Source organism: Lipophrys pholis, assembly GCF_963383615.2.
Source record: "Lipophrys pholis genome assembly, chromosome: 16".
In the NCBI taxonomy this organism is placed as follows: domain Eukaryota; kingdom Metazoa; phylum Chordata; class Actinopteri; order Blenniiformes; family Blenniidae; genus Lipophrys; species Lipophrys pholis.
Window position 1 is genome coordinate 18,429,753 of NC_137634.1, and position 13,012 is coordinate 18,442,764.

The 13,012-nt window shown below is 41.1% G+C and overlaps 1 protein-coding gene across 6 annotated transcripts in view; it reads left to right on the plus strand.

Moving 5' to 3' along the window:
• Positions 1-4,534: 4,534 nt before the first annotated feature.
• Positions 4,535-13,012, plus strand: part of gabra1 (gamma-aminobutyric acid type A receptor subunit alpha1) — a 29,674-nt gene continuing 21,196 nt past the window's right edge. Inside the window, exons 1-5 of one of the 6 annotated variants that reach the window (XM_080483215.1) lie at positions 4,560-4,810; positions 5,453-5,529; positions 7,053-7,158; positions 11,061-11,173; positions 12,166-12,233. In XM_080483215.1, the coding sequence (XP_080339341.1) occupies positions 7,079-7,158; positions 11,061-11,173; positions 12,166-12,233 (261 nt within the window). In that variant the 5' untranslated portion in view covers positions 4,560-4,810; positions 5,453-5,529; positions 7,053-7,078. Of the gene's footprint in view, positions 4,811-5,327; positions 5,530-6,448; positions 6,503-7,052; positions 7,159-11,060; positions 11,174-12,165; positions 12,234-13,012 lie in introns of those variants that run through there. The other 5 variants (XM_080483216.1, XM_080483212.1, XM_080483214.1 and 2 more) reach the window with 5 other exon arrangements.

The following is a 13,012-nucleotide window of genomic DNA, read 5'->3' on the forward strand; positions in this document are numbered from 1 at the left end:
TCCTGCGCCCGTGTGCAGTCGACCCGTCTTCTATACTTGCTTCATTCAGACATCAGGCTGCAGCTGATGGTGGGTAATGGCAGAGTACACTTGAGGTAGATGGATATACAGTCCATTCAGGGCTATACATAGACAACGAAAATCAACTATGCATGCAGTCACATCCCAAGTCAGTTAAGAATAACCTTTAACCTTGCATATATGATTTCTGATTGCGTTTGAAAACCAGAGTGCCTGGAGAAAGAATCTTGCAGGCACCGAAGGAAGATGCATTGTGTGCGCAAAAAGGACCTAACCTGGATTTAATCCTGAATTTTCCTTCTCTAGAGGAACAGTGGAAACCACTGTACCACAGCGGATATTGTTCATGCAGTCATGAATTAATGCACAAGAATGTTGTAATTACCACTTATGGACACAGAGATCACTTTTGCTCAACAAAAGTTAAGAATTATTGCTTTAGCACATCATTGTCATGCATCAAAGTGTATGCCATATGCAGCTGCACATGCAGGCAGCCAAACACACCTCCATATACAGTAGGTATATACATATATGAATGTGCATTGTGTGCGCATGCATGCAGGCATGCATGTATGCCTCTGCACACAGGCCTCACATATCACAGTGGACCTGGTCTGAAACAGTGAGTCAGAGAAAACACTGGTTTATTGCTGATTGCAGAGAGCAGCTCACAGAGGGGAAGCACTCTTTTGTCTTGTTGCAGTCTGATTTATGCTCCAGAAAGACTGATTGAGGCGAGTCACTCCTAATGCACTGCAGAATGGGAATGACAGACAGAAGTCACAATGACATTGTGTCCACTTGTGTAAAACCGCCAGAACGAAAGGTACCCAGTGTGGCAGCATGTATTTGTGAGTGTGCGTGTGCCTCTAACATTCTTGTTTGTTGAAGAAGCTCTGTGGACAGTAACAATTTAATTTACTGTCTGTGTCCTGTTCTTTACACCATCCAGTGGGACTTTTCACTTCATCCAGAGTAGACTGAGGCCACAGGGACTGTAGCCTATTCTTCTTACTTACTGCATAAGGATAATATAGCAATGACAATGTTTGCACTGATCTGACCCACACCTGTTAAAACCCTGTTACACTCTGATTGGAAGGACTTGGGACAAAAGATGAGTCCAGCAGCTAGGCAGAAGTTAAATGAGGCTCTAAGCAGCAGACTCAGAGTCCAGGTTCAAGAACCACAGCAGCGGCACAGTTTCAACCCTCTGACACTGTGAAATGCACAAGCCCATGGGGTGAAAAAGGCAAGCGCAAATCATGCTTTACTCCAGTAATTGAACTGAAATACTGCACTTGGGTTTATCTCTCTCTCCCTCTATCTCCTAGAGTCTCAGTTGGAGGTAGCCAGAGGGGAGTCCTGCCTGCTGTTGCCTACTGGACAGAGAGCAGTCTTGAGCGACCTAACTGGAGCTAAAACATGCCGCCGGCTACTACAGTCTACAAGGCAAGAGACTTGCAGAGCCTCGGGGACCTCCAATCCAGTGACATCACGTGCCAAATAAAGACTTTGCTCCCGTGTGACTAGCACGCTGGTCCACTTCAAACAGCTAAAAAGATGTGTTTTGTGCCTCTTCAATCCGTTTGAAAAAATGTTTTTTTACTCTCTGTGTGTGTGTGTGTGTGTGTGTGTGTGTGTGTGTGTGTGTGTGTGTGTGTGTGTGTGTGTGTGTGTGTGTGTGTGTGTGTGTAATCTCAAACTAAAAAGCCCACAGAGGTGGTGAGATTGGTTAAGTGTCAAACAACAGACATTCACAACACTAGAAATAACAGGCATGAAACATTTCAGACTGTCTCGTCTGCTATCAGACATTTTTTGTCCATTCTGTGTGTGGATGGGATTTTGAAGTGTTCATAGTACCCATTCACACACAAACAGACCTTTTGCCTTTGTCTCTTTAGCCCCAATGTGGCGGATCACGGAAGCTTTTATGTTATTAAACATGGTATTACATTTCTTTTTTTTTGCACACCAGACCGTTTTTCCGAACAAATCTTATCTACTGGATAACAAGGAGAAGTTTCCCAAAACTGCAAAAAAAAAAATGAAAACATAAATAAAAAATTGGTTGAAACAGCTTAGATGGCTGAAATTGCTAAAATCATTGAAAAAGCGAAACTGGCTACAGCTGTCAGCAACAGGAGGATAAAATTGGCAAAATAGATGAATCCATTCAAACTGCAAAATAAAACATATATATAAAAAAGGGGGGGGGGGGCTGTTAAAACAACAAGAATCATTCAAGTGTCTGAAACTAAAATTAGACAAGATGATGGAATGCTGGAATCTACAAAAAATTATGAAATAGCTGGAAACAAAGGGTTATACAATAATCATATAATCATATAATAATCAATTAAAAGTCTACTCTTCCAAATTTATAGTTGATGAAATCCATGAATGCAACTTAAAATATAGTTTATGTATGTACATATATATATATGTAAACATCTAATACATCAAAAAATGTATTGAAAAAAACAACAACTTTGAGCTGTGTACGCTTCATTTTTAAGGTTAAACATGTGCCCATGCTGGCATTAGTCAACTCCAGGATGTAACATAAGGGCGGCAGGAGGTCTAGTTGCATTGATGTGCCACTGATTCAGAGCTGACTGAGAGCCACAGATGATCATAACACCAAACATGCTACAAACTGTAGTTTCATGACCTCAGCCTCTAACCAAGTCACAGAAAAAAAGAGTTCTCGATAAGCCTGTTTCAAACCACCAGAAACAACTCTAGAAAGTAGGAGGGCAGCTCTCAAATGTAAATTGAAAAAAGCAGTTGTGAATAAAGAAATTGTTTTTGCAGGGTTTGTTATTGTTGTTCTGTTCTGTTCTGGTTTTGGTTATGAATGTCTCCTTAGTAGGATGTTTTTAATGTGTATTTGATGTGTCTATGGATCTTAGGAGTGATCATGTAATGGATGTATAACTATTTGGGCAACAGGAAGAATAGTCACTACTGTGGCGACTGGATCCTGAAACAACAAACAAGACTGTGAAACACATTGTTTTTGACACCACAGTTATGTTGAGATTAAACAAATTACACAGCACCATGATGGATCCCCAAACGGACGGCAGGGGTGTGCAGTTAGTCAATATTCTTTCTTTTAAGATTCAAAAGCACTGTTCACAGCGAGTGATTATTTCCCCATAACCTACACATCTCTCACCTAAATTACCGTCATCCATCTCGCTTCGTTTATACGTGCGCGCACACACTCCTCACTTTACTCTCCGTTCCCATCACCTGACCAGAGATGGAGCTGTGAGGAGGCAAGTCGCCTTTATTTGTTGTGGTGGATATATTCGGCTGGACTGATCACTGATTTGGAGGAAGCTGTCTATGGCTGCTTGAGAGAGCGAGAGAGCGAGAGAGAGAGAGAGAGAAAGAGAGAGAGAAAGAAAATTGTCCTATTTGGAGGAGCGGGAGGTTATTAGGAGTAGAGGGAGGAGAAAGAAGCCGTACTTTTCACTCTCTCCACACTTCTTCGACGGGAGTGCGCGTAATAAAAGGAAAAAAAAAAAGAAAAAAAAGCCTAATCGCACGCGCGCACGTGTTGGTTATGCATGCCCGCACGTGCACGCGCGCGCACGGGCGAAATCGAGTCACATGCAGCAGTGGCGTCTGGCTCTGAGAGAAAGGCAGGCAGCTTGAAACGGTACCCCACTTGCATTACAATGGCATTAACTCCGAGGAAGGAACTGGGTGGGGCTGTGGAGGGATTTAGGTAGTTACTGTTTTGTAATTATCCTTAAAATATTGACACGGACCTGCAGCATCAGGTTAAGAGGCGTATTCAGTGTGCGCGCGTGAGTGGGTCACCATCAATAGATAGATAGATAGATAGATAGATAGATAGATAGATAGATAGATAGAATATGGTGAGACACTTCTTAAAGCAGATTATTATTAATATTACATATTAAAGCATATAAACCCATGACGTCCCTCATAACTAATCACGCACATGCACTACTTTAACCACGAGGCAACACACACACGCGCACACACACACACACACACACACACACACACACACACACACACACGCGCGCGCGCTCGCAGAGAAAACGTTGCACTGCAGACCAGACTGACGTGACTACACTGCCAGCTCACGCTGCCTTGCTCTGATGAAAATAAACCCTCAGTCAAAACCGAAGGCACTACAAAAAAAAACGACTTGTTCCCCTGTCAAAATGCACAGTAAACAAATAAGCAAACAAACAAAAAAAATCAGGACTATAGGATATTTATACATTCATTAATCAGACCGCTATGATGTAAACTGCCCACAAGAATGCCTCCCTTCGCTTTTCCATCTCTTATGCTTTCTGCCTTTTTAGTCCTTGGCGATGAAAATGTCCTCAGATTTGTAGTTTAACTTGAAATACGCCGATGACTACAAAAAAAATATATACGCCGGGTATCATGAGCCCGTTGTTTTTTTTTTTTTTCCTTTTTTTTTTTCTTCCTTGCAGATGCACGCAGCTCCGCGCGCCTCTCGCGGCTCTGTGCTCAGTCTGGAGTGGCGCGGCTCGAGCAGCACAATATTTGGCTGCAAACAGAGACACGGTGCTGTGGTCTCGATGCGAAACGTGGGCTTTTAGGACGCGGAGGATTTCTTTTTTATTATTATCGTCGAGAGGAGCTCGACTCATCAGTGCGAACTGGTGAGCGAACACGATTATTTCTTTCAAGAATTTGGGAGCTTGTGTGCGCGCGTATACGAGCCATAAAACCGTCTGTGTTTCATTCCGTCTGCTTCGTTGTAAGTACTTCATGTCTGTTATCTCGATTGCTTCTCTGGTGCATATATGATGCCCTATGCCTGTCGTATATAGAAATATATATGCGTGTGAATGTCAGCGTTATCTCCTTGGGAATCATCACATAGGAGTCCAAGAGGGAGGCAACAGTGAACGCTCAATGTGGGGGGAGAGAGAGAAAAAAAAACCAAGGAATCCCAGTTGAAAATATAAGAGGATTTTTATTTAGCAGCCACTGAAAAGAGATTAGGGCGACAGCAGTGGAAGTTAAATTGTGCTGCATATAAAATGGGCGGGCTTGTCTTTATATTCGGTTGGCACAGCCTTGTCTAAAATTAAATAGTCTGCGCGCTTGTACGATGTCTGTTCGCCCTGCACTTTATTTATAGAGGCACGACCGGTGAATGAAAACAATTATTTGGGATGGGGACTCTGCCACACAGATTAGTTTGGTCGATTTTTTTTTTTTTTTTTTTTTTTTTTTTTTTGCTGCTGCTGACAGACAGAGTTGAACTCACTATAGCACCACCAATGAACAGTCAGAGAGACCTGCGCATATCGTCAGCAGCCGCTTCTCCAGCCTCAAGCTAAAAAATCGTCAGATCTGAGATCACAGAGGATTTTTTCTTCTTTCTCTCATTCAGTCCGGCAAGAAAAGATATTCGTAAAAGTTTGAGGATATAGGCAGCGGGCATTGAATATACCCCCCGACGCATCTGCTGTGAGTGATTTTCTCCGTTTTTTTCTCGCCTTTTTTTTCTTAGCAGTAAGGGGGGAAATACAACGAGAGGCTGTTGGATTGAGAAAGGGCTGGTTTGTGTTGCATATAGAATCGAAGACGAGTTTTTTTTTTTATTGGGGAGAAAGGGTTTGAGTTTTGCCGTCGAAATTGGGAACCTGGAAGTGTTATTTTATGGCAAAACTGACGCGTTTAAACGGGAGGTTTGTTTCAGCACCGCGGACAGCGCTCGGAATCAAACAGCATCAGATGCACATTTGCTTTAATTACTCCGCCACGCACGAATCGGATCGTCATGTTTTAGACGAGCCTTGCAGGGATGCCAGTTGCATGCTAAAATCTCTTCCCCACCTCAAGTGGATATCCATATTGCTGGCGAGATGGGTGACATTTCGCTCTGAATAACTTAGAAAGTGTGCCTGTGCGGGATTTTCTCCCCCATTCGCTAATCTGCATCATCCTCGCTTTAATAAATCCTTCTCAACCAAAATGATTTGTTTTTGTTTTGTTTGTTTTTTTATTTAATTTCAACACAGCATTGTATGTCCATCGACTATCTGTCTCACAGTGTGCCTGGGACCACCACAAGCAAGTATCAGGGGTATTGTCTTTTTACGTGGGTTGCGTTTCAGTGATCGTTTAAGACATTTTTTATTGCTTTTTAAAAAAAAAAAAAAAGTAATTGGCCCCCTCGTGGACACATCGACGATTCTCAAAAGAGAAAAAAAAAGAATAACGTCGGTGGTTTTGAGCATTGTGATTTGCATGCACGATAGCGCAGATTATTGCCTATAGACTTGTGACCCGCTGACATCATAGCTGGATGATTGAGGGGGAAGGAAATGTTCTTATTTTTTTTTGGGGGGGGGGCTTTGGTTTGATATTGCGGTACCGCCGTTTCACATTGCAGGGTATTAGGATGCTGTGTACAGGTGCTACAGGCTCGCGCAGGGTGGTGTGTTGTCGATGATGTGTTTTCTTCTTATTTCTTCTTTAATTGTCATGCAATACAGATGCAGCCATGCTATATATGTCTATTAATAGACATCATTGATGAGAGAGTGTTGACACTGGGTGGCTATGTGATCATAGAAACGCTCGGCAGTTTTTCAAACGTTGCCTCCCTCATGGCCAGGGTGTAGGATATGTCTCTGTCAAATGTGACATCCAACTCGAAATGATGATGTAAAATCTTCTGGGGCTGTGTGTGTCAAGTGTCATTTGATGAACCAATGCATGTGGCAGGGCCATTTGGTTTGATTCATGTTCTGTCAGAAAACAATGAGATGTGTTAAGAAGCAAGACCCACAATCCTAAATAAGACTTTTTTTTTTATGGGGTGGGATGTGGTGATCGTTGTAACCTCCTCATCCATGTTTGCTTATATATTTTGTCCTACCATTGTGTTCGTTGACAGTGTGACACAATGAGAGGATGGAAGTGACGATGGAATGCTAGCTCATTTGACTTGGTAATCATAAATTCTTTCTCTCTTTGACCTCCAGCAGTGAAAGGTCCTCATATTGCAACGATGTGTGGACGGAGCAGAGCGGCCTTTCTGTTTCTGTGGGCTTGCTTGCTTGGAATCAACAGCATACTGGGTGGGAAAAGGTAAGAACTCCTAACTCTCAATGCACCTGTGCAATGCATTAGATCAATTAAACTGCACCACATATCCCTGTGCGTGTGTGCTCTGTTGATGAAGCCTGCTATCAACAGAGTGTGAAAACAGAACAAACAGTTCCAAAATCTCCAAATAACACCAATATGATCAAGCGTTTAATGGGACATTGATTGTATACAAAGTCGGACTGCACTGGGCAAAAATATTGAGAACATTATTTCATAATGCTGATGTCGAAACTTGCCCAAGAGTAAACCAGCTTTTAAATCTGTCATTCAGCCAAGGGGAGGATCAGCCATACATTTACCGGGTTAATATTCCGTTTGCCTGCCTCCTGCTTGGTTTATTGGGTTACACTCTTAGAGAGCATATCCACCATGGTTGTAACTGGGGCATCCCCACAGGACACCTGCATGTTTATAATTGCATAGAGGTAATAAGAAGTGCAACACAGAGTGAAGACACAAGGAGACAAAATAGCAACTCCCCACTTTAGAGCTGAGGGGACAATTTCCCTATGTTATCAGTTTTAAAACCTCTGTTGTACACAGTGACTGATGCATTCTGCACTGCGATATATAGCACAGATGTCTCCACATGTGGTTTTGACAGTGGCTGCAGGGATAGCGGGGTGGATGTACAGGCACTTCTTCTCAGTGTCAACACTGAAGGGTTGGATGTCAGCTCACCAGAAGCAGACAAACAAGCAGAGAAGGAATGGGGATTGGATGAGAGATGACAGCAATAAGATCCAATATCATGTGACTGCGACTGTAATAATTCCCGCATGATTCAAATATTTGGCAGCAAGTTCTGTGTAGCGCATTTCAACATAGTATAATCTTACTCCTCTCTTTGGATTAATCTCAATAAATGTGACAGGGGGAAACACAAAAAAATGGGAGCCAGTTAAGCCTTCTTGAATGAAAAACAATTCCAATTGTATAATTCTTCAAAGCTGTTGCAACTGCATGAGATCGTTTGAACTCTCATACCATTCTGGTCCTTGTGGAGAATCCCAGGGAGGCTAAAGAGATCAGGATTTTCTTCACACTTGAATAATTCAGTAGAACTGTCACAGGCAGTTGACTTAAATGGTGATGTGTTGGGATGGTCCAGCTTGCATTTCTCAGAAGTTACACCGAAAACCACACTTACATGCAATATAGTGTATATTTTGCAGCTGAAAAACAGTCAAATGCAAAGGAGAGTTGAAATGAGGAATATGGCCAAATATTTTGCTGCACAGCAATATGCCATTTTAAACTCTGTTTTATCAAAATGATCAATCGCTGCTGTGGTGTGCAGAAGGAAGGTCTGATTTACAGGGCTTGATGCGCTGTCCACTATAGGACATGTAAAGTCAGTGATTACCTGGCTGAGAAACTGTCACTGTAAACTGCGAAGCAATTATCACCCAAAGATTTACTATATAAGCCAGTACCCCTTTTTGAAGTCAAATCCAGAAACACACGCGCACCTTGGGGGATTTCGACAAGACGCGGTAATCAGGAAGACCTAGCACTCCGATACAGTATGGTGCCAACGGAAGAAATTGCCTTATAATTAGATATCCGGCAGACAGGAGAGGCAGAGAAAGAGAGAGAGCTTGAGAGGTACAGTAAAATGGAGAGAGTGAGAGAGAGAGAGAGAGAGAGAGAGAGAGAGAGAGAGAGAGAGAGAGAGAGAGAGAGAGAGAGAGAGAGAGAGAGAGACTGGGAGAAAGAGTGTGAACAGCACTGTTGCTGTTCAGATGACCTGTAGATGGGGATGGTGTACAATGTTTTAGGAGGAAGTAGCCCCTGGCTGTTAAACATGTGTCTCCTGCTATAGCACCTTTTCTAAATCATCATTGTTTTTGAATTATCCTTGAAAATAACCTTTCATACCACCAGCGCATAGTTTAAAAAAAAAAAAAAAGATGCATCATATTACTCGGCTGACATTTTATCATCCTCGACCAGTGTTGAATAAAGCTATCATTCGAAAAGAGCAAAACACCATTTAGTAAGTTCAGTGTATATTCCTTGTCTGTACAATTACACTCTTGCTCTTCTTTCCGTCAAATGTATTTCAATCACCGCCGAACATAAAATTCTATTATCTTGCTTTCCATCCTATGTCATTGAAGACAGAAACGAAATGAGTGTCACACTTCCAGTGACAAAAATAACATGTCACGAGTCTGGTGGAAATGCTTAGATAAATGCAAAAAGTGACTCACACAGAGGGATAGGAGAGGTCTTTTTATTTAGCCCCAGTCCACATCCCATGGACTGCGGATGCAGTCGATGTTGTCTATATTTAAACAGAATTTACCTCCCAGACCTAATTATTACTTTGGATTTGCGGATTTCAAAGCATGTATCTCCAGGTCTGATGCCAAATAAAATTACTCATCACAGTTTGGTTTTTTTACACTTTATGCTTGCTTCAGAGAACAACCCTTTTTTATGTTTGTTTTTTTTCTTTTCTTTTTTAAATTATAAATTATTATTATTTATCTACCTTTTTGGCAGATAGGGGAATGCTTGTGAATTAAAAATAATTGCACACAGAGAGATAGACATGCATTAACCCCTTTACACAAATCCATGTGCAATGCGAATAATGCATCCTTATTTACCGAGGAAAAACTTCCAACAGCTCATATTCGTAGCTGACGTATCCACCTCAGTGCTGCAGCTTTGAGCATGAGCTCTGTCTCTTTACACGGTAACAGTCCAAACAGCATTCTCACCTTTCCCAACCTTGTTTGCCCACCTTCTCTGGCACTCCTACGCATTTGTTGTCTTCTTTTTTGTCTCATCGTCTCTTCTTTTGAGTTTCTCTCACATGTTTCTCCAGATACCACTCTCCTTCCCACTATATCGCCTACTTTTCTTTGCCTTCCATTGCAAGCCCCTGCTAACTAATCTTGATGACCTCTCCCTCTCCTTGGAGCGGTTTCGCGCACAGAGCTTGTTTCCAAACACTTCATGTTTATTTTGCATGCAATCAAGCCCAACGCTATTGGCAAGAACAAGAGGGAGAAGATGTGCCACACAATACACTGTTGAACAATTATTATCAGCACTGATATACATGCAAAACAAAGGCTTGCGCATATGCATACAGACCTTGGTTGTGCAGTGCATGCATGCACTGATGCATGCATTAATTCCGGTGTGCAAACATACACACACATGCTCTATCTCTCATTCCTCACATCCCATTTTTATACGAGACAGTCTAATTAGTGTATGTATATCTGAAATATTTATGCATGGAAATGCAAACTGTGCATGCACGATTTCTGATGGCGAGTGTCCGCGTGTGTGATGATGTGTGTGTGTGTGTGTGTGTGTGTGTGTGTGTGTGTGTGTGTGTGTGTGTGTGTGTGTGTGTGTGTGTGTGTGTGTGAGAGAGAGGGAGAGAGAGAGAGAGAGTTTTGTATTGCTCAAAGCTTTTTGTTTCATGTTGTTCAAAGAGCACATTCAGCAAAGCCTTTGTGTTCTAAAATACCATATTAAGGTATAAATATTGCATTATGATTTCTCTATTTCATTCTCTACTTCCTCGGTTGTGCCGACATGAACTTGCACATGTGCACGTCCAGTTTTGAATCCCACTGACTAAAGTATTTCGGGTCATAGAAGTATTCTAATTGATATTGTGATTCTAAATGTGTTTTGTGCTGTAGTATATTTACATCAACAGGGATGCCTTGCTTGATACCTAAATATAATCTTCTTATGTTTTTATTGTTTTGTTTTTTTTATTGGGGGGAGGCATTGTGTGTGTGACATATGATTGGTCCACAAACTTTCTTCTCACTTCATGTACAGTTTTGACTTTGTTCTTTGGGGTTTCTCGCTGTGACTCTAAATTGTATCATTTGCTTTGCCAGCTCTGGGCAGAACAGCATGACAGAAGAGCAGAAAGATGACAGTAAAGTGTTCACCAAGATCTTAGACAGCCTTCTGGATGGCTATGACAATCGCCTCAGGCCAGGACTGGGAGGTCAGTAAATCCAAGTCATTAAATCTGTTTTGTTGCTCATGATAGCACCATTTTTTTTTTTTAAACTATGATGGCTCTGATAGATGTGGAATCATCTGGTGGAGGTCTAATTCTATTTAGAGATGTTCACTTTCAGTATGAGATGTTTGTATGACTGAATGAAGAATTAAAAACTTATTCTATACCATCTGCTTTTTGAAACAGTATAAAACATGCCTTTATCATATTACATAGTGAATGTATTTTGGGGGATTTTGCTTATTCTTTGTTTGACTTTCCATCATTATTGAAAAATGAGAAATAATAGAGTGAGTATAGATAAGGGAGTGAAGAAGTGGCGAAAAAAAAAAGCATGACATCAAGAGAACACATGGAGAGATAATGTTACAAGCTGCATGTGAAGGACACTGATGATCACACACTATGATGCAGTGGATATCAAACAAGCCTGCTGGACGTTAAGCAGCAAGAATGAAAACAAAGAAATATAGGATTATGATGTGTATCATTTATAAATCTTGCTGTCATATTTTAGTTGTAAAAGTGTGAGGAATGAACTGTTACATCTGTACAAATACACTCATACATCCGGCCTTTCACCCTGTCCAGAATCAATCCCCTGTGGATGTCAGTATTACTGGACCACAGGGGCATACTTTCTGTGATAAAGCATTACACAATAAAAAAATTAGAAACATTAAAAAATAAAAAATATTGATTAAGTTCGAAATTTGGTCCAGGCAATGCAGTTGACAATTAAATCAGAAATGGTTATAAACATTTAAAATCGATGTCAAAATTATTATTATTTTTTGGGGTTATTTTAAGCTTCAGTGTTTGTCAGTGAATGTGTGTGTGGGAGTATTAAGTTTATTGATGAATAAATTGAATGGATCACAGGCTTTTCGTAGGCAGTCTTGTTTTAACAGGTAGTTAGGGGCTAATGAATGCCACTGATAGTCACTCACTCTGACAATTTCTTGCTTCAACAGAGCGTGTAACTGAAGTCAAGACTGACATTTTTGTGACTAGTATTGGGCCAGTTTCGGATCATGACATGGTAAGATGTGTTTTTTTATTTATTTTTTTTGGTTTTTTTTGGTGGAGGGGCTTTTGTAAAGGTCACTTGTTTTCTTGTGTCATTCTCGCTATCCTCACCCCAGCCTCCTAACCCCTCTGGATTCAGTGGTCTCTAATCTGTGTAGTATTTATTGATTTGACGATTCATTCCATTAACTTGTGATACTTTAATTAAACTGTCACTCATGAAATGTATGATTTGGTGCATGGTTTGTAATTGCAGCCTACATACAGTAAATGCCATGGCTCATGAATATGACTCCATCTGCAGCGAGAAACTATGCTGTAAACATTAGCCCCAAATCGTATTTATTTGTTCTGGAATATCAAAAAAGAAAAGAGTTATTCACATACTGATCTGTCTTTCCTGGGAAGTCTAGATACTGAGGTGTTTAAGTGATAAGTAGACACAATGACGGTATGCTTTTTAGACAAATGCAGTGCAGCCATTTCAAAACACCAGATTAAGCAGTTTGACCTCAGCTTCACTTCTGAAACAAATTCAAATTGCATCAAACACGGCTATACCATATGTGTTACTGTCACTTGAAAGGTCAAGCTGCTGTCACATCCCATTTGAAATTCCAGGCAAGGACAAGAGTTTGTTAAGACGGTTTGACAGCAGTCACAATAAACCTCCAACAAAAGAAAGAGCGTCACTCAAATTTGACATTAAAATATAAATAGTCGCTTCTGGGATTCTTTTAGTTTCCAGCTTTCTACCTTGAGCTGTTCAAACAAGATTCTGAACTGTGCCCT